The sequence below is a fragment of the Gymnoscopelus microlampas genome (genome assembly GCF_963454915.1).
Source record: "Gymnoscopelus microlampas genome assembly, chromosome: 1".
In the NCBI taxonomy this organism is placed as follows: domain Eukaryota; kingdom Metazoa; phylum Chordata; class Actinopteri; order Myctophiformes; family Myctophidae; genus Gymnoscopelus; species Gymnoscopelus microlampas.
Genome location: NC_139962.1, coordinates 64,270,803 through 64,297,746, shown reverse-complemented (window position 1 = coordinate 64,297,746; position 26,944 = coordinate 64,270,803). Strand labels below are relative to the sequence as shown.

The window sequence follows — 26,944 nt, the reverse complement described above, 5'->3', positions numbered from 1 at the left end:
TAGAAGCTTAAAAAAACCCGGATGCATAGTACCTGTGAGCCGGTCGTTGAGAAGGAGATCCGAACCTGGTCTGAGGACACAGACGCTATGCTTACAATCCTGTTTTCACCACACTAGCTGGTGGGATGTTTAAGGACGCCGGTGGGAAAAATGTCAATGAACTCTCAGACTCAGTCAATGGCTTTATCAGTACAAGTACATAGACAACAGTTTTCACCCGGCTGCCGTCAGACTGCTGTGTTTTGTCTATATCATTTTTGTGATCCTTCCCAAGGATTCTTTCTTTTCTTTTCCTGTCAAGAGTTGTCCTTGCCTGATTGAGGCAATTTGTCAATTGTGAGTCTCTAAAGCCCTTCGGGGCAGCAGTAGCCTAATTGATTTGATAAAATTACCAATTTAACAAAAAAGCCTAAAGCTGAAAAGTGTATGCTCACACAGTCCCTCACTCTCTATCTCAGGCAGTGGTGGAAAGTAAGTACGGTACTTGAGTACATGTACTAAGTAAAAGTTTGAGGTATTTGAATTTTACTTCAGTATTCCAATTTCCAATACTTTTACTTCTACTCCACCACATCTCAGAGGCAAATGTTGTACTTTTACTCCACTACAATTCTTTGAAAACTTTAGTTATAGTTACTTTGTAGATTTTGATTATTATTACAAAACATGCATTAACCACCTCAGCCCTATATACATTTGGCTATTTGAAAATAGCAGATCTACAAGCTCACAATGTGTCGCGATGCGACACATTGTGAGCTTATAGATCTGCTATTTTTTTTTTTAATTATACATTTGAAAACTAGAATGGGACAAACTGGAATGGGACATTCTGCATAATGAGTACTTTTACTTTTGGTACTTTAAGTACATTTTGATGCCAATACGTTTACTCAAGTACATTTTGAATTCCCTACTTTTACTTGTAACAGAGTATTTCTACATTGCAGTATTGATACTTTTACTAAAACATTTGAGTACTTTTTTCCACCACTGATCGCAGGTCATCCAGAGGAGGATGGATGGAATCGTGAACTTCTACAGACCCTGGGACCACTACAAGAAAGGCTTCGGGGATGTAGCTGGAGAGTATTGGCTAGGTGAGTTGCTATGGTGTTTATGAGTACAAAAGCAAAAGCAGTGCAAATCAGAAAACAGAAGCAAAGTGAGAAATACCGCAAAGGGCTCACAAACACAAATAAACACACACACACACACACACACACACACACACACACACACACACACACACACACACACACACACACACACACACACACACACACACACACACACACATAAACACACAAACAATCAAACAAACAAACAAATAAATAAATAAATAAAATAAAAAACAAACAAGGATATATATAATATTATTTCTTATTAGTATTATTACTAGTATTGTTTTCTTTTATTTATTATTTCAACATTTATTTTCTTGTCAATCAGTTCTGTAGTCACTTATATGAAGCTTGTTGAGCTGCACTAGCATGTATAATGTATTGTAGTGAATGAAATATAGATGCACGATACTAAGTGCTTGTCATGAAGTGAAACAGACTCTCTGTGTGTCTCCTATAAGGACTAGATGACATCTTCTGGCTGACGATGAGAGAGAAGCGTGAGCTGAGAGTGGACATGGAGGACTGGGAGGGAGGGAAGGTCTACGCCCAATACACCTCCTTCTCCATCGACCCTGAGAACTTTGGCTACAAGCTCCATCTGGGCAGCTATGTGGACGGAGGAGCAGGTGAGGAACCTAAAAATCTCAGGAGCGTTCAGCAGAATTCAATTCAGAAATGAGGGAAAATCACTAAACATCAGTGGTGTAAAGTAACTAAGTACATTTATTCAAGTACTGTACTTAAAGAGGTGGTGCCATGGTTTTGCACTTTTTCTGTTTTTCATGTGTCTATGAGTTTGATAGAACTTCATTAAGCCCCCTGGTGGTGTTTTTATGGTGTTTTATGTCTTCTCTGACTATTTTGAGTTTCTACCTGGAGGCTGAAACCTTGAGGGTCAAACGTGCCAATAGAAAAACAGCGCTTTAGTGACATAGTAAAAACATACCCTCCCCCTCATTATCATAACACAACAGGTGTGGGCATGAGGAGGAGGAGGGACTAGGACAGGTGGGTGGTGCTAACGTGGTGGAGGAGGTGCTAAGGTGAGAACCAGGTATACTTAATAAACTGGAGGCGTGTCCATATAAAAACATAATTTTAACCATTTCTGTACACTTTTTTTTGAAAAAAATGTTCCTCCTAGTATAACCATAATACCTGATAATTATGTTTTAGGGGGGAAAAAATCTCTGAAAATCACGGCACCCCGTCTTTAAGTACCATTTTGAGGTCTTTGTTTACTTTACTGGAGTATTTCCAATGTTCAGTACTTTTACTTCTGCTCCACTACATCTCCGAGGAAAATATTGTACTTTTACTCCACTACAATTATTTGGCAGCTTTAGTTACTAGCTACTTTGCAGATATAAATTATTATATTATAAAACATACATTAACCACTTTAGCCCTATTTTACACCTAGTTTATTTGAAAATAGCCGATCTACAAGCTCACAACGCGTCGCATCGTGACACGTTGTGAGCTTGTACATCGGTTATTTTCAAGCATTTTTGTACTTTTACATTTGGTACTTTAAGTATATTCTGATGCCTATACTTTGGTGCTTTAACTCAAGTAACATTTTGAACACAGGCCTTTTACTTGTAACAGAGTATTTTTATGTTGTGGTATTTCTACTTTCACTTAAGTAAAATATTACTACTAGTACTTTTTCCACCACTGCTAAACATCAAAGTAATCCATCCCTATTAACCCAGGTCTTCAAATTACACTTTTGACAAGCTAAACAATGTAAGATGAATATTGATATGGTTTGAATTAATCAATCAATCAATCTGCCTTACACTGTGATTACAATGTAATGCAGCTGACAAATTAGCTCAAGCTTATCATCCTCCTGGTCCTTTTATCAGCCCCCTCACCCAGGGCAAACTGTTTAAAATGTCAAATACCATATACCAATGAATATGAATCATGTTTCGGGGGTCTCACGCAGATGTTAGAGCAACTAATAGGCTCTATGCACAGCAGCCATAGTATCACTTCCTTCACAGGTGTTACGACCCCCTGTCTAGGGTAGGGGAGGTGACATAATAATGGAGGACAAAGTCGCTTTCAAAAATGGATTGTTTTTATTTCCTTTTTTTATGCAGAGATTTCAAACTCTTTTTGTCTTTTTTTCACCAGTGCCAAAGAACTTCAGGGTGCCGGTTTACATTTGTAAAAAAGGCTGCCTAATAAAGAAAATTACCCCTAACCTAAACCTAACAAAAGAAAAATATACATTTACTAAACTTACTTACCTAACTAAAGAATATACAAAAACAAAGTGGTTTAACCAACAAAAAGACCAAACACCCCTACAAGGCGAGTGAATAACTAAATACAAGAAATAATGGAAGTGGACAAATAGTTACTAGATAATGCTTAACTCAAAATAATACTTGGCAAAAAGCAACAAGTTTAACTATAATTAAATTATAGATTAAACTAAGAAACTGAAAAGTATAACTGAAGGGCAAACAAAAGTAGCTAAAGAACAAACAAAATAACTGATTGAGTCAAAAGTCACTGATGGACAAATGAACAAACAGAAGGCAAAGAAACAGAAACAAAACAAACCAGAACAGATCAGACCAGGCTACATGGGTTCGGGGAGACAGAGGGATTGAATCTCTGCAGCTCTTTCAAGTGAGAGCAACCAGTCCCCATGACAGACAGAGCAGAATGAGCTTTTGTAGGTGAGCTTCAGAGAACAGCCAGCCCTGGCTAGGGCGGAGACAAAGGGGCGACGAATGGGAGCAGGAGAACAGGGCCAGAGGCTGGACCTGTCAATCTGGACAGCTGGAAGGCAATCACTCACTCACTCATACCAGCACCACACCCAGACTCAGACTCACAGCTTCCACCACCACTCATGACCTTATATGGAACACAGAAGGACAACAATATAACACAAGCCACACATAGCACAGACATATAACCAAAATATAACCACACATAATATAACCATACGGCTAGGGCCGTAACACCCCCCCCCCTTAAAGAAAACCTCCCCCCCCAAAAAGAAGTTTCTTAAGCTGGGGCATAAACACGAGAAAGGGCATCTGCCAAGACATTATCAACTCCTTTCTTGTGACGAATCTCTAAGTTGAAATCCTGTACCAGTAATGACCATCGCATGAGCCTTTGATTCGAATTTTTCATCTGTCTCAGAAAAACCAAAGGGTTATGATCAGTATAAACAACTACAGGCAATGGGCTAGATCCCACGTAAACCTCAAAAAATTGCAGAGCAAGCAATAAAGAGAGAGCCTCTTTCTCAATAGTACTGTAATTACTCTGAGGTGCATTAAATTTCTTTGAGAAATAACAGTTTGGATGGTCAATACCTACGTCATCCTCCTGCAGCAGTACTGCTCCGGCTCCACTTCCACTCGCATCCACCTCCAATTTAAAAGGCATTTTGAAGTTTGGGGCAGCCAGGACAGGAGTGCTGCAAAGAAGAGCCTTACAGGACTCAAAAGCATGCTGGCAAGCAGGCGACCAAACATAAGGCTTTTTCACACTGGTCAAACTGGTAAGGGGAGCAACTACATCAGCGAAATTTTTACAGAAGGCACGATAGTAGCTCGACATTCCTAGAAAACGGCGGAGACTACGGCGTGACGTAGGTACAGGGTAGTCCACTATGGCCTTGACCTTGGCATCAATGGCCCGAACTTGACCCTGACCCACCTCTTTTCCCAGATACGTAACGGTGGCACGACCAAATTCACACTTTGACAAATTTAAAGTCAGATTAGCGCCCGCCAACCTGCCGAAGATTAAACCAAGAGTGTGCATGTGCTCAGGCCACGTATCAGAAAAAGCAACAACATCATCGAGGTACACCTCACAATTTTCCACCCCAGCTAACACATTGTGCATAAGCCGTTGGAACGTAGCAGGTGCATTACGGAGTCCGAATGGCATCACAGTATACTGATAGAGACCATCGGGGGTAACAAAGGCAGAGATATCTGAAGCACGAGCAGTTAAAGGGACCTGCCAGTACCCTTTAAGTAAATCAAGTTTTGTAACAAATTTAGCAGCACCAACACGGTCTACACAGTCCTCCATGCGAGGCAGAGGATACGAATCAGGTTTGGTAACATTATTTACCTTTCTGTAATCTGTGCAGAAGCGTTGACTGCCGTCAGATTTTGGCACGAGCAGACAAGGCGAACTCCATGCGCTAGAGCTGGGAATGGCAAGGCCATTATCTAGCAAATACTCAACCTCCTTCTTAAACAATGAGCGTTTAGTAGGATTTACCCGATAAGCATGTTGTTTAATGGGAGGATTCACACCTACTTCCACATCATGTGATAGGACAGTAGTGCGGGAAGGTATGTCTGAAAATAAAATGGGGTTATTTTCAATCAAACTAACTACGTCTGCTTGAGCCACAGAATCCAAGTGCTGCAAATAATCAGGCAGATTTTTCAGAATTTCAGAATTTTGCATCCGAGAGCCAGCCGAGCTCTTTGAACGCAAGCCATCACTCTCTGGGGAATATAGAGAAGGCACGACGGACACTACTGAGGCTACCGGGGTGGGTAGAACTGAAGGCGCAACACTCTCAGAACGATCAAAATAGGGTTTGAGCATATTAACATGGCACACTCTGGTTTTACTCCGGCGGTCTGGGGTCGCAACTACATAATCAGTATCACTAAGTTTTTTTTCTATGACATATGGGCCACAGAATTTAGCCTGAAGGGCCGAAGTGAGAAAGGGGAGCAACATTAGCACCCTATCACCCACATTAAACTGGCGTGTCACCGATTTGCGATCAAAATGTTTTTTCATTTTCCCCTGGGACGCAGTCAATGCGCTGCGTGCGAGGTTACAGGCATTGTGCAGGCGGTCTCTGAATTTAGCTACATAATCCAACACATTTGAGGATGGAACAGTGGATTTCAATAGCAAGCGATCACGGAGCACCCGGAGAGGACCACGCACACTGTGCCCGAACACCAGCTCAGAAGGGCTAAAACCAAGTGACTCTTGTACACTTTCCCGCACGGCCATGAGCAGAAAAGGTAACCCCTCATCCCACGACTTGCCCGTCTCAGAACAGTACTTTTTCATCATTGACTTGAGCGTTTGATGGAACCGCTCAAGAGCGCCCTGAGATTCAGGATGATAAGCACTAGACTGTATGTGTTTAATGGACAAGGACGCGACAACCTGCGCGAAAACTTTAGAGGTGAAATTTGTTCCCCTGTCCGATTGAATGGACTTGGGTAAACCAAAAATAGAGAAAAAATTAACCAGAGCTTTTATTACAGTTTTGGCCTTTAATGTGCGCAATGGAATCGCCTCCGGATACCGAGTGGCAGCACACATTAAAGTCAACAAATACTGATGACCTGACTTCGTTTTGGGAAGTGGGCCAACACAGTCAATAATGATATGTTCGAAGGGCTCTCCCATCACCGGAATAGGTAATAAAGGAGCAGGAGGAATAACCTGGTTAGGCTTCCCCATCATTTGGCAAACATGACACGAACGGCAAAAATTTGACACATCAGATTTAAGCCCTGGCCAATAAAAATAACGCAAAATGCGGTGATACGTTTTACGAATACCTAAATGACCAGCCAAATTGTCATGTGCGAGACTAAGGACTTGAGAACGAAAAGGTTCAGGTACAACAACCTGCTGAACGGAGTTCCACCCGAGGTTGCCAGCGCCGGGCGGGAACCAATTGCGCAACAAAATGCCATCCACTACACTGTACGCACTCTGCGCATCCTGCGCATGAGCGGCCCCCCAGCAAACAGCGAGGGATGGGTCATTTTGCTGTGCCGAAACGAACGTGTCTTTATCGACATCAAACACAAATTCAGTCTTTATTGGCATCACATCAACCATCTTCTGCTTAACCATGGCGGCAGGAAGATTCACTGGTTGCTCAGAACACATAAAAGTGTCCTTCAAACTAATGTTCTCATCACAGCCCTTCCTTGCCTGTGCACGGGTCACAGCGCAGGCAGGGAACAATACCGAGGTGCCCATAGACTGATCCAAATCGATCACAGGATTCTCGACAATTTCCGGCGTTGGGAAAACTTTCTCCCCTGCCAAGTCATTGCCGAGAATTAACGAAACGCCGCCGACTGGTAACTGAGCGCGAGTACCCACCTGCACAAAACCGGAGACCAGGGGCGAACGCAAAAACACAGAGTGCAACGGAGCGCGTAATGAATTCATCTCCACCCCCAACAATAGAGCATCAGATCCACAAAAGGAATTATTCGAGAAAGGCAACACATCATATAACATGAGAGATTGTGACGCTCCCGTATCACGCAGGATTGTGATCGGTACCTGATCTTTATCCTGACCTGACAGGGACACTGAACCTTTCAAAAGGAAGGGTCCAAAACATTCCTCCATTTCATCTGACACAGGCGCCCCTGTGTCAGAGGAAAGTGGAGGAGGAATGGACCGAATGAACCCAACTGCTTTTGATTTTTTTGGACTCTGAGTTTCTTTTCGTTGTAGAGTGGGACATGCCGAAATGAGGTGACCCTTTTCATGACAATAGAAACAATCACGAGTCTCTGAACCAGAGACAACATTAGAAACAGAACGAGGCGGGCTTTTTGACACAGAAAACTTTTGATTCCCCCCCACTCTGCCGCCCATGGGATTGCGGCGTGCAGAGGGAGCAGAAAACACAGATCGGTGTGTCAAAATGAACTCATCGGCACACACCGCAGCTTTAACCACATTATCCACTTTCTGCTCGTTTAAGTAGACAACTATACGCTCAGGTAGACAGGATTTAAATTCCTCTAATAATACCAAATCACGAAGCTGGTGAATAGTCAATACCTTGTTTGCAGTGCACCATTTGTCAAATAAGACACTTTTCTCCCTGGAAAATTCTACATAAGTCTGGTTGGCAGTTTTCTCACAGGACCTGAACCTTTGGCGGTACGCCTCCGGCACTAGCTCATATGCCCTTAGTATGGTTTCTTTTACCACCTCATATTTGCGGCTCTCCTCAACAGTTAAGGCTGCACACACATCCCGAGCTTTTCCCACTAATTTGCACTGCAGTAATAAACTCCACATGTTCTTTGGCCACTTCACCGTGGTTGCAATGCGTTCAAAAGTGTCAAAGTACGAATCGAGTTCTGTCTCTTTAAAGTGCGGTACCAAAGGAATATGCTTACTGATGTTGAAATCCTGAGAGCATCCCGAAATCCTGGGCTGGGGGGCAGGTGACCTGTCGAGCTCTGCGGCCCTGATGCGGAGTTGCATCAGCTCAACCTCCTTGGTTTTTGTTGCGAGTTCCACCTCTCGGAGGCGGAGGGCCAGCCCTAGACTATGTGAGTCCCCCCCAGCATTGGTACGAGCTATAAGCGGATCTATCTCTGAGTCCTGAGGTGAGACACTAGCCTCTCCTTCCTCAAGCTCAGTGAGCGCAGGGGAGCCTGTGTCAGCAGTCGCCTCCACATTCTCACCCGAACGCCCAGCCATATTCTCCGCCAGCCCGATGCTTACACGCTCTATGATCCCTTTTTCAGTAAGTTTTTCCTCTATATGAGACCTTAGTTCGGCCTTATTGGCACCCGATGGGACAGAAATTTTGAAGACTTTAGCAATCAAATTTAACTCAATTTTAGTGCATTTATCTAATTTGTCTAGAGTGGGAGAAGTTGGGAAAGTTAATGCAACCTCATCTGGTTCTACCGCGGACATTACAATTAATCAAATACTCTACCTAACCTGCCAACCAAAACAGACAACTGGAGCAAAGTTTTGACTACTCACCAGATCGAACGAAACCCAGAAGGACCTAACCAAACCCATGCAACCTGTTAAACGAACGAATTAAACCAAATTCAAATAATTCTCAAAAAAGGAATAAGTTTCAGGGGTAAACTTTTGAACCAAGCCGAGTCCCCAAATTATGTTATAATTTGGATCGATATTTTTTAATAATTTGGAACGGACGAGCCCCCAAATTATGTTACGACCCCCTGTCTAGGGTAGGGGAGGTGACATAATAATGGAGGACAAAGTCGCTTTCAAAAATGGATTGTTTTTATTTCCTTTTTTTATGCAGAGATTTCAAACTCTTTTTGTCTTTTTTTCACCAGTGCCAAAGAACTTCAGGGTGCCGGTTTACATTTGTAAAAAAGGCTGCCTAATAAAGAAAATTACCCCTAACCTAAACCTAACAAAAGAAAAATATACATTTACTAAACTTACTTACCTAACTAAAGAATATACAAAAACAAAGTGGTTTAACCAACAAAAAGACCAAACACCCCTACAAGGCGAGTGAATAACTAAATACAAGAAATAATGGAAGTGGACAAATAGTTACTAGATAATGCTTAACTCAAAATAATACTGGGCAAAAAGCAACAAGTTTAACTATAATTAAATTATAGATTAAACTAAGAAACTGAAAAGTATAACTGAAGGGCAAACAAAAGTAGCTAAAGAACAAACAAAATAACTGATTGAGTCAAAAGTCACTGATGGACAAATGAACAAACAGAAGGCAAAGAAACAGAAACAAAACAAACCAGAACAGATCAGACCAGGCTACATGGGTTCGGGGAGACAGAGGGATTGAATCTCTGCAGCTCTTTCAAGTGAGAGCAACCAGTCCCCATGACAGACAGAGCAGAATGAGCTTTTGTAGGTGAGCTTCAGAGAACAGCCAGCCCTGGCTAGGGCGGAGACAAAGGGGCGACGAATGGGAGCAGGAGAACAGGGCCAGAGGCTGGACCTGTCAATCTGGACAGCTGGAAGGCAATCACTCACTCACTCATACCAGCACCACACCCAGACTCAGACTCACAGCTTCCACCACCACTCATGACCTTATATGGAACACAGAAGGACAACAATATAACACAAGCCACACATAGCACAGACATATAACCAAAATATAACCACACATAATATAACCATACGGCTAGGGCCGTAACAACAGGTGTTACCAATGATACTAATGAAGGCTCTGTTCCATTTAGTGTAGCACAGTGGTTCTCAGATTTTTCAGATTTCCACGACCCCCATAACTCTGAGAGTGTACAAATGGAACCGGTTTTTGAGTGTTGGAACCAAAAGGGTCCATTTGGTTCCATTTGTACACTCTCAGAGTTACACACCCGCAAGGGGCCATTCGGAAACCCCTTAAGGAACAATAGGGTCCCTGGACCCCAATTTCAGTCCCACTGGTGTAACAGAGTGTTTCCAGTGAGCCAACATGCAACAATATCAGCACCCTGACTCTGTTTGACCAGAATGGAACAGAGCCTTCATTAGAATCATTGGTAACACCTGTGAATGTCTTCACAATGTGGCGGCTGTGAATAGAGCCTATTGCAGCTGAGTTTTTAATCACAATACAAACTGTGTTCCTTTTATCATCCTCTTTTTAGGGGACAGTTTGTCTTTCCACAACAACATGAAGTTCACCACCTATGACAAAGACCAGGATACGCACGCGACACTCAACTGTGCTCAGTATCGTTTGGGTGGATTCTGGTTCGACAGCTGTGGTTACGCAAGCCCCAATGGCCTGTATGCACCCATTGGTGGGAGTCATAGGCCTAATGAAAACAGTGTGATGTGGTACCACTGGAAGGGGACTTATACCTACTCTCAAAAGAGTATAGCCATGAAGATAAGACCTGTGCCAAACAGTGGCTGTTGAGGAGCAGCAGGAATACAATACATCTACATCTCCCTAATTATGCATACTGTGTATCAACTACAATTAATACAAAATATCACACCCAGTGTGAAGAGAGTGGTGCCTATCACTGACTTCTACGTGTTTTTACTCATTTTAACAACTTTTATGTATTTTTACTCATTGTTGTCTCCGCCAGGAGACTATGTTTTCACTTTCCGTCCCCCCCCTCGGCCAAGCTAACATTGGTCAAGCCTCGCGTGACACATGACAATACGTTGAAAGAGTGTGCTCTGATTGGCTAGTGAGACCGCATGACGTATAGCGGCCTATAAATAGATGTGTCTCTTTCAAAGTGAGGTAAGACAGGAGTAATCACGAAATGGCTGAGAAATGGCGGAGTAACACTTAAGACAGGATTAATCAAGTAACACTTAAGACAGGATTAATCAGGAACAGTACCGGCGGAGACCTGTGCACTCCTGTTTGTGTATAATTAGTGTAACTGCTTGCATCTTTGTGTTGCAATCAGCCGCAGCTGTTGAGGTCATGCTCAGGTCATGCTCAGGTCATGCTCATACGGACACCCGTGAGGCCGTGCTCATACGGACACAGAGCTGTTGAGGACGGACGGAGGGACATAACATACGGACGGACACCCATTCGGACAAAGTCATGTATAGGGAGTGGTTGGCACCACTCAATAACTGTTTTAGTAAAAGGTGGTATTGATCACTTTTTTGAATTATATTTAGACGAAGAATACAAAGAAAAGAATACATCCACAGTGGTTTTAAAAGGATGCATGTGTTTTTTTTGTGTCATCATGAGTACATAGAGGCTACCTTCACACAGAATGAAAATATTACATTGTATTACAACTTCAGCATTCCTGAGCCAATAATTTGATGACTGGCGGAAAGATGCTAATGTCTCCGGTAGGAGACTCGATGATGACACTTTGTGTCTCCTACCGGAGCCGCCGCCAGTCATCAAATTATTGGCTCCATTGCCTGCCTGCCTGCCTGCCACTGCCTGCCACTGCCAGCCACTGCCTGCCACTGCCTGCCACTGCTTACCACTGACTGCCACTGCCTGCCACTGGGAGGCATGCGTTAATCCGACAGACCTTTTCTCCGACTATGTGGCATCCGCGTGCGGTTAGGGTTAGGGTGCGGGTTTGGTTCGGGTTTACTGTTTAATGTCGGAGCACTGCGCTGTCGGAGGAATGCGCTGTCGGACTAACGTATTGCACCCCCTGCCACTGCCTGCCACTGCCTGCCTGCCACTGCCTACCACTGCCTACCACCACTGCCTGCCACTGCCTGCCACTACCTGCCACAACCTGCCACTGCCTGCCACTGCCTGACACCACTGCCTGCCACTGCCTGACACCACTGCCTGCCACTGCCTGCCCCTGCCTGCCCCTGCCTGCCACTGACTGCCACTGACTGCCAGCCACTGCCTGCCACTGCCTGCCATTGCCTGCAACTGACTGCCACCGCCTGCCACTGACTGCCACTGACTGCCAGCCACTGCCTGCAACTGACTGCCACTGCCTGCCACTGACTGCCACTGACTGCCAGCCACTGCCTGCCACTGCCTGCCACTGCCTGCCACTGACTGCCAGCCACTGCCAGCCACTGCCTGCCACTGCCTGCCATTGCCTGCAATTGACTGCCACTGAGTGGCACTGACTGCCACTGACTGCCAGCCACTGCCAGCCACTGCCTGCCACTGACTGCCACTGACTGCCAGCCACTGCCAGCCACTGCCTACCACTGACTGCCACTGACTGCCACAGACTGCCAGCCACTGCCTGCCACTGACTGCCACTGACTGCCACTGACTGCCTGCCACTGACTGCCACTGACTGCCAGCCACTGCCAGCCACTGCCAGCCACTGTCTGCCACTGACTGCCTGCCACTGCCTGCCACTGCATGCCACTGCTTGCCACTGCCTGCCACTGACTGCCACTGACTGCCCCTGACTGCCAGCCACTGCCTGCCACTGACTGCCACTGACTGCCCCTGACTGCCTGCCACTGACTGCCCCTGACTGCCAGCGACTGCCTGCCACTGCCTGCCACTGACTGCCAGCCATTGCCTGCCACTGCCTGCCACTGACTGCCTGCCACTGCCTGCCCCTGACTGCCCCTGACTGCCAGCCACTGCCTGCCACTGACTGCCGGCCACTGCCGGCGACTGCTTGCCACTGCCTGCCACTACCTGCCACTTCCTGCCACTGCCTGACACCACTGCCTGCCACTGCCTGACACTGCCTGCCACTGCCTGCCACTGCCTGCCACTGACTGCCAGCCACTGCCTGCCATTGCCTGCAACTGCCTGCCACTGACTGCCAGCCACTGCCTGCCACTGCCTGCCATTGCCTGCAACTGACTGCCACTGCCTGCCACTGACTGCCACTGACTGCCAGCCACTGCCAGCCACTGCCTGCCATTGCCTAAAACTGACTGCCACTGAGTGGCACTGACTGCCACTGACTGCCAGCCACTGCCAGCCACTGCCTGCCACTGACTGCCACTGCCAGCCACTGCCAGCCACTGCCTGCCACTGCCTGCCACTGACTGTCTGCCAGTGACTGCCACTGACTGCCAGCCACTGCCAGCCACTGCCTGCCAGTGACTGCCAGTGACTGCCAGTGACTGCCTGCCACTGCCTGCCTGCCACTGACTGCCACTGACTGCCAGCCACTGCCAGCCACTGCCTGCCAGTGACTGCCTGCCACTGCCTGCCTGCCACTGCTTGCCACTGCCTGCCACTGACTGCCACTGACTGCCCCTGACTGCCAGCCACTGCCTGCCGGGTGCAATACGTTAGTCCGACAGACCGTTCCTCCGACAGCGCATGCCTCCGACGTTTACTATACTAACCCTATACCAAACCCGAACCCTAACCCTAACCGCACGCGGATGCCACGTAGTCGGAGAAATGGGATGTCGGACTTACGTATGCCCCCCGCCACTGACTGCCCCTGACTGCCAGCGACTGCCTGCCACTGCCTGCCACTGACTGCCACTGACTGCCAGCCACTGCCTGCCACTGACTGCCTGCCACTGCCAGCCACTGACTGCCACTGCCTGCCACTGCCTGCCTGCCTGCCTGCCACTGACTGCCCCTGACTGCCAGCCACTGCCGGCGACTGGCTGCCACTGCCTGCCACTGACTGCCACTGACTTATATGATCTGTCAAGTTTATATTTTCATTTGGTATCAGTAATAATCAAAATATATATAGATCAATTCTGTTATATTAGGCACTTCATTAAATCAACACTCAAAAACCGAGCAGCAGGCATTCATCATGGGAGTATTTAACAGTAGGCTATGTGCATTGATTGCACAGTTGTAGCATAATTATTACCTTTTTAGAAAATATCAGCACTGACTTTGATTCATTAGGTATTTCTTGTTTCTGCAAAAAAAGGCCTATTGGCCGAAAATGCTGTCATTTTCAGTACTGCTGCTGTGAATGAATGATTGATAAGACAAGACATCTTTAATAGATCAAAGTGATTATTCCTTTCAAAGGACAATTGTTATAGTTAAACTATGTCAGACTGTTTAACTGGACGACCGTCTCGCATCGCAACCATGTCCAGTCCCTCTGAATGTGAACTGACAGACGTGCTGTCGGTGTCGTGCGTGCCGTGCGTGTGGGAGGAACTAGGGGGGGAATAGTTATAGTACCCTCCAAAATCTAAATCTAGAACACACCACAGATAGATAGATAGATAGATAGATAGATAGATAGATAGATGTGTGTGTGTGTGTGTGTGTGTGTGTTTGTTTGTGTGTGTGTTACGGCCGCGGGCGTTTGACAGACAGACAGACAGACAGACAGACAGAGACAGTAGATCGGCTATTTTTGGCAAATAGTTATCGGTGTAGAGGAGAAAAAAAGAGCAGACCACGTGCGTAATTACGCACGGAAAACTCCGGCTTGATATCGTTTAATAAATTATGAAATAAATTATAATAAATTCATGACTGATACACCGGAAAATATAAACTTGACAGATCATAGAAACATTACAATTATGACAATTAAAGTAAAATTTACAGAGATCTGCCCTGATGAAATCTCAACGCAAAATATGCCACAGGTGGGTCTGTGGTGGGTTTTTGCGGGTCGTGGTGGTCAGTGGCTGTCAGTGGCGTCTGTGGCGGGTCCGTGACGGGGCGTGGTGGGTCCATGGCGGTCAGTGGCAGTCAGTGGCAGGCAGTGGCTGGCAGTCAGTGGCAGGCAGTGGCAGGCAGTGGCTGGCAGTCAGTGGCAGGCAGTGGCAGGCAGTGACTGGCAGGCAGTGGCTGGCAGTCAGTGGCAGTCAGTGGCAGTGGCTGGCAGTCAGTGGCAGGCAGTGGCTGGCAGTGGCTGGCAGTGGCTGGCAGTCAGTGGCAGGCAGTGGCAGGCAGTGACTGGCAGTGACTGGCAGTCAGTGGCAGTCAGTGGCAGTGGCTGGCAGGCAGTGGCTGGCAGTGGCTGGCAGTGGCAGGCAGTGGCAGGCAGTGGCAGGCAGTGACAGGCAGTGGCAGGCAGTGGCAGGCAGTGGCTGGCAGTGGCAGGCAGTGGCAGGCAGTGGCAGACAGTGGCTGGCAGTGGCTGGCAGTGGCTGGCAGTCAGTGGCAGTCATTGGCAGGCAGTGGCTGGCAGTGGCAGGCAGTGGCAGGCAGTGGCAGCCTGGCAGGCAGTGGCTGGCAGTGGCAGGCAGTGGCAGAGGCGCGGCCGAGGCGTGGCGGGCGCCACTGCCGTTTTGGGATTTCGCCCCTCCTGGAAAAAAAAAGAGTCATTTTGTGGGTGAACTATCCCTTTAAGTAAGTCTTGCAGAGCCATGTGGATTTTTTAAATTGTGGATTTTTTAAACTATATATATGTTTTAAAGCAAACATTTTTAACTCCGATCTGTGCTTCTGGGGGTCCCTGGAACAACATATTTTGAGAAAAACATTTTTAGATATGTATTTGGCCGCGCTGACCCCCATCTCAAAATGCTTTGTTCCAGGGACCCCCCAGAAGCAGAGATTTGAGTCACAAATGTTCACTTTAAAAAATATATATATTGAAATATTTGCAAAAATGTTCAAGATTTTAATAAAATAGCAGATCTACAAGCTCATAGCGAGGCACTCGGTGCCGCGCTATGAGCTTGTAGATCTGCTATTTTTGAATAGCCAAAGAAACCAAAAATGACAAAGATGCGTTCCTGGTTTTATTGGGGTAATCATGACCCCGGTGGGTAAAAAACGTATTGCCGAACTAAATATTTAGCTGCACAATTCCAAAAATGTAACATCCACATTTAAATTTAATAGACAGTCAACCGTTAGCAGCCTAAAATAATTTTTTTGTTTACCCCTTTTCTCCCCTATTTAGTTGTTTATGCCAATATGAATGTTGTAAGTAACTTGTTAGTTTTTACACATTTCACCCTCAATGAGAAGGAGAAAAGTGTTCTACCTTCTTAAAACTCCCTCCTAGGAACTGGTATGTCTTTGGAAAAAAAACTAAACCCAATAAATAAACTTAGATATATCAAAATAAACATACTAATATGTAGTTCATATAATAATAAATATGAACTACAGTACGAGCCACAGAAAACAGGAGTAGAAGATATAATAATAGTAATAATAATAATAATAATAATAATAATAATAATAGTAATAATGAAAAATAATTGCAGATCTACACGCTCACAACTTGTCACGATGTGAAGCTGTGTGTGCCTGTACATCTGATATTTTCACTAAAGTACAGTATTTGTCTTTGACATATTGCGAATGTCATGACATTCCAAAATACAAATACAACATTGTAGACACAATTTCCACTTATTTTTACTTTTTATTATTCAAGTAAATGCACTTTGCTTAGCTAGCTGCATGTTTAAAGGATTGTGTGGAAGTCTCAGTCAGTGCTCTTAACCCAGATTCAGATTTTCAGATTTCCTGTGAGACAGACAATGTGGTGCCGTTTAGATCTGTATCCTCAGCTGCAGAGTGTGCTGGAAGGATTACTAGGTCCCTCGCTTACTTAACATTAATAGTTACGTATCCATATTATCCACAGTCATTAAACTAATGATCCGCACATTCTTCAATCCCAGCTGGCTCCCCCTGGGCTGGCCTTGAGCAAGACACTGAACCCCTAACTGCTCCTGATGAGCAGGTTGGTGCCTTGCATGGTTTCCTTTGCCGTCTGTGTGTGAATGTGTGAATGTAATGCATATTGTAAATTGTGTCTTGGCGAAAGATGAGTCATTTACTCATTTAGCTGGTTCTTTGGGAGGTAGCTGGTTCCGGGTTATGCCACAGAAGGGTGTTTGAGGATGGGTCCATATGTACGTATGTAGCCTTGGTGGTCAGAACTGTTGCATGGTTGTCTGGTTAATATGACAGCAGAACACACACATGGTTGTCTGGTTAATATACAGCAGAACACACACATGGTTGTCTGGTTAATATACAGCAGAACACACACATGGTTGTCTGGTTAAGTACAGTGCCCCTGAGTAAATGTACTTAGTTACTGAGCCTTGCCAGGACGAGTGTTATGTGCTAGTGTAGCCCCCACAGTCAAATTAGCCAAGAACCGGCGTGAAACAGACCTGCCAATCGGGCTCAGCCCTATTGGCATGACTGGTAACACGTCGGACTGGCGAGTGGGAGACTCGGGTTCAATCCCAGCTCACTGCGTTCCACTACACTAGCACATATTCACACCTCAGTCTATAGTTTTTCTTTGCTGATGTGTTCACTAATGCTTATTGTCTCCGCCAGGCCGAAAAGCATGGCGAGAGAGTATGTTTTGCCCCCTGTCCGTCCGTCCGTGTGTCCGTCCGTCCGTGTGTCCGTCCTTCTGTCTGCGACCAGCTAATCTCCGCCACCGTTGGCCCTGTCGCTGTGAAACTGTGCACACACACTCCCTGGATGCCACAGCAGAACCTCTGCCCCACATTTTCTAGATCAGCCTGTCATAGCGCCACCATGAGGCCGACTTTTGCGAAACACATTTTTTTCTATTACTCCTACAGATTTTGTCCCAAAAACACGCAAATCAGTACACAGTATCTCTATAGCCATGTGATCAACACGGATCTGTCGGATTTCCCATATTCTATCCTGATTGGCTAAAATTGTCTTCCAAAGTATGCAGGATTGGCTCATTAGGAACAAATTGCCTCAAATCATGCACGCAGCATATGCGATTTCCGTGAAATTTTCCACAAAGATTCCCACTTGGCCCAGGAAGAAATGTCACTTGAAAACGTTCACATCAGCCTCATGGTGGCCAATTCACGTTTTTAGTTAAAGCTGCACCGATCTGCGTCAAACTTTGCACGCACACTCCCTAGAGGCGAAGGAAAAACCTTTGCCCTGCATTTTTCACATATGCCAAAACGCCAGTTTTGTAAAACACTTTTTTTACTCTTACTCCTTCAGATTCTGTCCAAACATCACGCAAATCGGTACACAGTGTCTCTATAGTCATGTGATCAAGATGGATGTGTCCGATATTTCATATTCCACCCTACTTGGCTAACATTGGCTTCCAAAGTTTGCAGGATAGGTTCCTTTTGAACAAAATTCCTCAAATCATGAACGCAGTGTGCAAATTCCATGAAATTTTGCACGCACATTCCCACTAGGCAGAGGAAGAAATGCCACCATTTTCACATTGGCCTGTTATAGCGTCACCAGCAGGTCTAATTTAGCAAACCACATTTTTGGAACAAAATGCCTCAAACCATGAATGCAGTGTCATGACATGCAAGGCCTAAGAAGAAATGGCACCCTTTTCACATTGGCCTATTATAGCGCCACCAGGAGGCCACAATAATCTACCTGACCTGGCGGAGACTTGTGCTCCGAGGAGCACTTTTTCTAGTTTGTCCTGTGTTTAGTGTCTATAGACCATATTCACACGGCGGCCATGTTTCTATGAAGTCAATGAAAGTAGCCACCCCGGGTGGCGGCACTTTCAATGTTAAATTCCAATATGGCCGTCGTGTGAATATGGTCTATCCTGCCTTGCTGGCTCTACTGCCCTGGTCTGGCTAGACCATGGAGGTATAATATAACTAGAGGGTGGATTGCCCCGCCCCCAGCTATCATTTCAATGAATGTGCTCACTGGCGTTTTGAAGCACCCGGAAGCCTGCCGGAAGTAGAATTATTGGTTCGATTTTGACCACACATAGAGTTATGAGCACTAGTGTCATTTTTGCGTTCTACGGCAGCCCGTGTGTCAAGGATTGAACGCGAGATATTTATTAAATACACTCGAGATGCCTATTTCTATGTAAATGCATATGTATGTATGTATAATATGTTTACATATTTATATTTATATATATAAATATCTCTCGGTATGTTTTGCTCGCGCATGTATTTCTCCCCGCCTGCAGTTCCAGCTTTGGCCACTGGGGTGGCGGCTTCAATGTTTCTCAGCAACTCTGGGGGCTTGGGCTAGACACCTGTCACTCACCTGGCTGCCCCTCCCCTTCTCAGCTGTGCTTCATGTGTGATTAGGGCTTAGGGCTACATAAGTGGAGCTGTAGCCAGAGATCATATCACTCCTTCATTGGCCTCTTTGCACTGGCTCCTGGTTAAATACAGCATAGAGTTTAAAGTTCTCCTCCTCACTACAAGGCTCTCAATGGACAGGCACCAGTATATCTCAAAGAACTCATCGAGCCCTATAAACCAGCCAGAACACCATTGCGTCCACAGTATGAAGAAATGCTTACGGCTCCAGGAAACCCCAAAAAAGTTAGAACAGGAGGCAGAGCATTTAAGTTTCAGGCACCTCAGCTGTGGAACCTTCTCCCAGTCTCAGTCCATGAAGCAGACACCCTCTGTATATTTAAGACTAGACTAAAAACCTTTCTCTATGATAAAGCCTATAGCCGAAGTGTATAGACTCAGTCACCCTATAGTCATCCTCTCTCCCCTCCCCCTGCCCACCTCCCCCCCTTTCTCCTCTCTCCCCTCGTCCTCTCTCTTCTCGTCCTCCCTTTGGTTGTGTGGGTTTGTGTCCCATTGGTACAATCGTAATTAACCCTGTATGGATTCACGCTCTAGTAAGGCCTGCCACTAATTCTACAACCTGGGACCCGCTCCCCGGAGTTTCTTTTATTTCCCACGTCGCAGGTCCATGGAGTGTCACTACGGACCCCCAGCTGCGGCTCAAGACTGTGACTGCGGACCGGGCCTCTCCATGGAGCACGACCGTGGATTTCTACTACACTACACTATACCACTACACTATACTGTATATTATCTTAACATTCTTATATTATACCATTATATACTGCATACACATTATTGCTGTACTATATTATATTATCATATACTATCTTACACTATTATATGTGCTACTATTGTTATTGTTATTACTTGCACTGTATCTCCTTCTGTCTCTCCTCTGTCTCTCCGTCTCTCTCTCTCTTCTTTCCCCCGACACGGTCGAGGCAGAAGGCCGCCACCCTAGAGCCTAGGGTCTGCCTGACGTTTCTTCCAGTTAAGAGGGAGTTTTTCGTTGCCACTGTCGCAAAATTGCTTGCTCAGGGTGGGATGTCACGTCTCTTCTCTACATGTAAAGTGTCTTGAGACAACTTCTTGTGATTTCACACTTTAATAAAATTGATTTGAATTGAATTAGCCAGCTCTCCGAGATCTCCCCAGCACCCCAGCAGAGCACACCTGTGTATTTGATCCCTTGCATTTCTTTATTTGTAGTTCTTTATTTCAGTTCCAATGGGCTGGTTGTAAGTATTGTTTGATATGATTTTCGGTTTCTGGTTAGTTTAGCTTATTGTATGTTTTGGTAGTTTATGGGAGTCTGTGAGACGACGGGCAGATATTGCCTGGCTCACAGACTCCCCACTTTTTAGTTTGGCCAGCCCATTAATACTTTTATTTGGTTAGGACATTTATTTAGGTCTTTGGATTAGGTTCATTTCTATTGCTACCCTCCTGGTATATGTAACATTCTGGTTACTCAAGAATAAACATCATTGAACTTGTTTATCTGAATGTAAAATACATTTTATTGCAATTGAGACCTGATTTTTGTCCTGTTATGTTATGGTCACTGGTGTTAGAGCCAAGTGTAGTGGCCGTAACCGTAACATATACAGTATGTATATATAACAAATACATATATACAGTATATAACCTTGTGATTATGAAAAACGGGGCGTAATTATTTTTTTGAAACACTTTGTGTTACACTGAATGAGGGTATACAGAAAGACAATACAATATCATTATTGGATTTATTCACAGATATAATTAATATTATTGCGTAGGTGACAGTCCAATGAACATAAAATACACTTTTAGGGTATTTTATTTGCTGTTTTAATTATTTGATATTAATTGAAACACTTATATCGTCTTTGGGCCGTCAGTGTGGCTGCCATTGAAAACGCTTTATTGTCCTATACTGTAATGACACAGAAAAATAGGCAGAAAATAGCCGATCGCCAAGCTCACGATGCATTGTGTTGTGACTTGTTACCTTGTGAGCTTGTAGATCGGCTATTTTTGGCAAAGAGATTTGGTGTCTATCGTTTATTCAGTGACAGTTACAAACCTTCCTCCACCAGGTGGCGAAAGGCTTTATAGTGCAACAGTTGATCCTTTACTACGCATGCGTGAAGCACGTTAACCCGGAACCGGAAATATAAGAACGTGTAGTTCTTCACGGTGTTGTGTAGCCTAAAACAAAGGAGGTGGTGAAACATGTCTCGTCCAACGTGTCAAATAGAGTGTGTACGGCGGTCTATCAATGAACACATGACGTCGGTGGGAGAGGAGATACTGTGTGTTTTGGACAAACAGCAGCTGAAGCTTCATGTCAGAGTGTTTGTGTTGGAGCGCCTCAGTGCGGCCGCAGAGTGGACGTGCAACCTCTTCCAGAGAGAGATAGAGACACTAGAGACTCTGCTGGACACACACAACAAACTGCTGGACATCCATCCCATTCCTAACACTGCAGGTTGGTTAAACACATGCTTGCATTCAGTCGTGTAAAGTAACTAAGCACGTTTACTCAAGTAGGCTACTGTACTCGAGTACAATTTTAAGTTGCTTTTACTTTACTGTAGTATTTACAATTTTCAGCACTTTTACTTCTACTCCACTACATCTCAGAGGCTAACATTGTACTTTTACTCCACTACAATTATCTGACAACTTTAGTTACTACACAGCCAGCACTGGGTAGTGGGATGCCCATGTGGGCTTTAGTTGGGTTCTACCTGGGCCCTAGGTGGGCCCCAACTAGGCAAGTCTATATGGGACCGAGGTGGGTCCCAACTGGGATGCCCATGTGGGCTTTAGGTGGGTTCTACCTGGGCCCTAGGTGGGCCCCAACTAGGCAAGTCTATATGGGACCGAGGTGGGTCCCAACTGGGATGCCCATGTGGGCTTTAGGTGGGTTCTACCTGGGCCCCACGTGGGCCCCATATGGTTTCAAGGTGGGCTACACCATATGGGCCCCATGTCGGCAATGTCAGCGGGATCCACTTGGGTCCCAACTGGGATGCCCATGTGGGCTTTAGGTGGGTTCTACCTGGGCCCCAGGTGGGCCCCAACTAGGCAAGTCTATATGGGACCGAGGTGGGTCCCAACTGGGATGCCCATGTGGGCTTTAGGTGAGTTCTACCTGGGCCCCAGGTGGGCCCCAACTAGGCAAGTCTATGTGGGACCAAGGTGGGTCCCAACTGGGATGCCCATGTGGGCTTTAGGTGGTTCTACCTGGGCCCCAGGTGGGCCCCAACTAGGCAAGTCTATATGGGACAGAGGTGGGTCCTAACTGAGTTTGTTTGTGCAATGGTTCCTTTGATTTCCAACGTGGGTCCTAATAAGATTTAAATATAAATACAATATATTAAGCAGCATACATGAACCGTGTTAATTCTTGTAAGCACACCTAAAGTAATAATTGGGTATAACATTTTACACGTCTTCCGTTTTACCAGGATGAAAATAGACAATATATATTTTGACAAATGTATTAAAAACAATATTACAAGATAATGAAAATACAATGACAATAAAAATGGGAATAAAGATAGCAGCAGTGTAAATGTGCAGGAAAAGAAGGCACACATCAAATTTGCAGGTGTATATACAGTATATACATACAAATTGTACGTTTAAAATGCAAAAAAATATTCCCACACTGCTCTGCGTCCTCCTGGTGGGGGCTCCTCACTGGCAGGTGAGTCAGTAAGATACAACAGCAGTGACAACACACAAATGTGTGTGGGGAGGAATTAATTGGCATAACGACTAAATTGGGGAGAAAAAGGGTTAAAAAAAGAATTGGCTCTAATTTAGGAAAAGATGAAAAAAAAGCAGCAGTGTAAATGTGCAGGAAGAGAAGGCACACACATCAAATGTGCAGGTGTACATACAGTATACTCATAAAAAATTGTACACTTAAAATGCAAAAAAATATTCTCACAATCCTCCACAGAGACTAATATCAGAACAAAATATAAGAATAACAATGGTCCAAAAAATAGTGTGCATCAAAATCTTCCATTGTCCATGTAACAGGGCCGAGGGATTCTGCGTCCAAGCAGTGCAATAGAAATGGTATAAAAAAATAGTGCGCATCAAAATCTTCCATTGTCCATGTAACTTCTTGCGTATGTCATCAGATCCTCAGCTCCGTTGTAGCAAGCCAGTCCAGCGTTTCGTCATCCAGGTTCATCAGGCCTAGGTCGCCATGTGGTGGGCGGTGTCTCGGGCAGCTTGTCATGATGTGTTCCACAGTCTGTAGGGGGTCTCCACATTCACAGTGGGCACTGTCCGAGAGGCCCCACCGTTGCATTGCTTCACCGAAGCGTCCCACGCCTGTCCTCAGGCGGTTGAGGGTTGTCCACTGCTTACGGGGCAGTTGCTGGCCAGGGACATCTGTGGGATCCTTGATGTAATTGTGAAGCCTAGATGGTTCTGCTGCTTTCCACTGTTCCCTCCACCTTGCCTTGACCCAGGATGCCTTGCTGATGTCAGCTGGTGTTGTACTGAGCAATTCCTGGGCCTGTATCGCAAAGGGACGCCGGGACTTGAGCCTTCTCTCCTGCCTGGAAGCTGTCCTCTATGTCTTGGCACAAGAGGGTTACCTAGTCTGTTGTTGACCTGCCACTTCGGAACCCTGCTTGTTCTTTGGGTAGCTGGGGGTCGATCACTGGGGTGATGCGAGCCAGAATGAGGCGTTCCAGGAGCTTAAATGGGATGCACAACAGCGAGATGGGCCGGTATCCCTTGGGGTCATCGCTCGGCTTGTTAGGCTTTAGCAGGGCGATCACCTTAGCACGACGCCAGATCTTCGGCAGCTTCGAGTGGTCAAGACATGCGGAGAGGAAGGAGCAAAGTCAATCGTTTGCCTTCTTGCCTTGATGTTTAATATGCTCCGCATGGATACCATCTATGCCTGGCGCCTTACCGGTCTTCAGGCATTGGATGGCCTGCTCGATTTCCTGGGCCGCGAAGTCGTGGATAGGTTTAAGTCGCATCCTGGGTTCCTGAGCAGCTCATGGACTCTTGCTGATGTTTTTCTGGTGAAGTCCTTATCTGCATTAGGGAACCGGCCATTACTCAGCAGAAGCGACGCAATGGAGTTTGCTGTGATGGGACATTGTGCTGGGGTTGTTGACCTTCCAGTCAGCTTGTTCAGGGTCTGCCACGCCCGGCGGCTGGAGTGTGTGAAGTCGATTGACTCCACAGTCTCAGTCCATCTTTGCCTGCGATTCTCGTCCAGCCTGCTGAAGAGCTCATCTGCTGCTTTGTCCCTGTCCTCTGTGTTTTGAGCTTCTGCGTGGGCGCGAAGTAGATGTTCACATTCGTTGTCCCAGCAGGGGACATAGGCTCTGCGGATGCCGCGGGGGATGTTCTTCTTGGCAGCATTCAGAAGCATCTTACGGTATGACTCGTAGGCATCGTTCAGGTTGTTGGGGCAAGGGGCTGGCAGACCAGCAGCTGCCCTGTTCACTTCTTTAGAGAAACCTTCCCAGTTCGCTTTCCGGAAGTTCCATCTCAGTACACACCCTCCCTTGTACAGGCTGGACCACAGATGGAATGGTGATGAGGGAGGGTCGATGGTGTGACTGGGGAAACATGTCCAGGATGTGTCTCACTGGAAGTGACTGGTTGTTGTGCCATTTCCCAAAAGCCAGGTCTGGGTTGGTGGTACTGTTCCAGCGTGCAGAGTAGAAGGTGGCGGGCTCCTTTCGTATAGGAGTGCCGCATCAACCGTTGAGGCCCAGTCTAACAGGAAATCACCATCAGTGTTGGAACTGCTACCCCCAGTCAGTATGATGGCTATTGAAGTCGCCACCATACTCGGCAGGGGTTCGGGCATCTGGTAGCGATGTTGGCCCCAACCTACTTGGAGGTGGTTTGTAGATGTTGACGATGGTAATGTCTTGTACTTTGGTTGAGATCCATTCTAGCTCTGCGCCCTCTGGAGATTGTCCTGCAGCTGACCAAGCCATATCCTCGCGGACAAATGTGGCGATACCGTGGTGTTTGTCGGTGGTGTGGCCGGCCAGTATGTACCCAGGAACCCTTAGGATGTTCTTGTTTTCCTGGTGGGTCTCCTACAGGGCGCATTTCTCTGAACGTCCTCTTGTTGTGACGTCCATAAAGGTTGAACTGGACTGCCAGATCATGCGAGAGGAGGTACTGCATCATTCTTCTGGTAGCATCATCCAGTGAAGTACCTCCGATATCGCCAACCATGGCAACCTGAGTGAATGGGGGGAAGGAGGAAAAAAAATCACAGGAAGGAAAAGCCGTTAGTGAACAGCAAGATATAAATTCCAAGCAATCTTTAAACACACTTATGTCCCCATTCTACACATTTTCAGTGGGATGTCTGCTCCTGCAGGTGGTTCCAGCTACGACACAGCCAGATATAAATGCCAAGCATCCATCTTTAAGACACTTACACTTAATTGTCCCTTCTTCTTTCGTATATCATCAGATGGCCAACTCAGTGTCCTGCAGCCACGCCCTCGTCTCTGGTCCTAAGTCGAAAAGACCAGCTTCTGAGGGTGGGCTGTATAGGGGGCAGCTGGTGATAATGTGCTCGGCAGTCTGTTCTGGCTCGCCACACTCACTTGCCGCACTGTCCGTTAGGCCCCACTTCTTCATAGAAGACTTGAAGCGCCCGACTCCAGTGCGCAGACGGTTCAGCGAGGTCCATAGATGGCGTGGCATGTCTTCTCCTTCTACACCTCCTCCTGGGTCCTGGATGTATCGCTGGATACGGGAGGGTCCAGCTGTCTCCCATGACCGTTTACACGATGCTGCCAGCCAGGCGTCTCTGGACAAGTCCTCAGGGATAGACTGTAGCATCTCTTGTGCTGCCTTGTTGTAGGGATGGCGAGACTTGAGCCTGCCTGGTGGTGCCGGTGTTGTTGTGGCTTTGTGCAGGATGTGCCAGTCGTACTTCTGGGCCTTTCTTGCCAGGGCGAGGGTAGCCGCATCCCGTCGGACACTGGCTGGGGCGATTCCAGCTAGGACTGGCAGGTAGGACACAGGGGTGGGTTTCAGACAACCAGTTACTGTCCGGAGAGCGCTGTTGATGACATTGTCAACCTTGTTGACGTGGGGGCTTCTGCTCCAGACAGGGGGGCAGTATTCTGCTACGGGCAGGACCAGGGCTTGCGTGGATATGCGTAGGGTCTGGGGGGAAGCTCCCCAAGTTGAACCTGCTAGGCGTCGAATGAGCGAGACCCTTGCTGTTGTTTTGGCCTTCACTTCATCCAGATGTTGCTTGTAGGAGAGTGTTCGGTCCAAGCATACGCCGAGGTACTTGGGGGCTTGCTGGAACTCCAGGCGGTGGTTGCCAACATGCACATCCAGTTCCCTTCTTGCTTCCCGGTTGTAGAGGTGGTAAGCTGCAGACACTGTTTTGCCCATGCTGAGCTGAAGCATGGGCAAAACAGTGTCTGCTTAATTGTCCCCCTTCTATCAGAACCCCAGAGGTCCAGTCTTGCTCCATTTCCCCCAACTCACATGTACAAACACAATACAAGCACATTTTCAAGTGAATAAAATTCAAGTGGATTCAAACTTACAACTCCAGACATGAACGC

At 46.3% G+C, this 26,944-nt stretch overlaps 1 protein-coding gene across 1 annotated transcript in view; it reads left to right on the top strand.

The window, feature by feature from the left end:
- The window catches only part of LOC311046598 (microfibril-associated glycoprotein 4-like), a gene marked incomplete at both ends in the record, with an annotated part of 13,075 nt that extends 1,648 nt beyond the window's left edge, over nucleotides 1-11,427 (top strand). Inside the window, 4 exons of the mRNA XM_084059021.1 lie at nucleotides 1,004-1,100; nucleotides 1,586-1,753; nucleotides 10,550-10,705; nucleotides 11,336-11,427. Of these exons, the coding sequence (XP_083915147.1) occupies nucleotides 1,004-1,100; nucleotides 1,586-1,753; nucleotides 10,550-10,705; nucleotides 11,336-11,427 (513 nt within the window). The remainder of the gene's footprint in view (nucleotides 1-1,003; nucleotides 1,101-1,585; nucleotides 1,754-10,549; nucleotides 10,706-11,335) is intronic.
- Nucleotides 11,428-26,944: the final 15,517 nt, after the last annotated feature.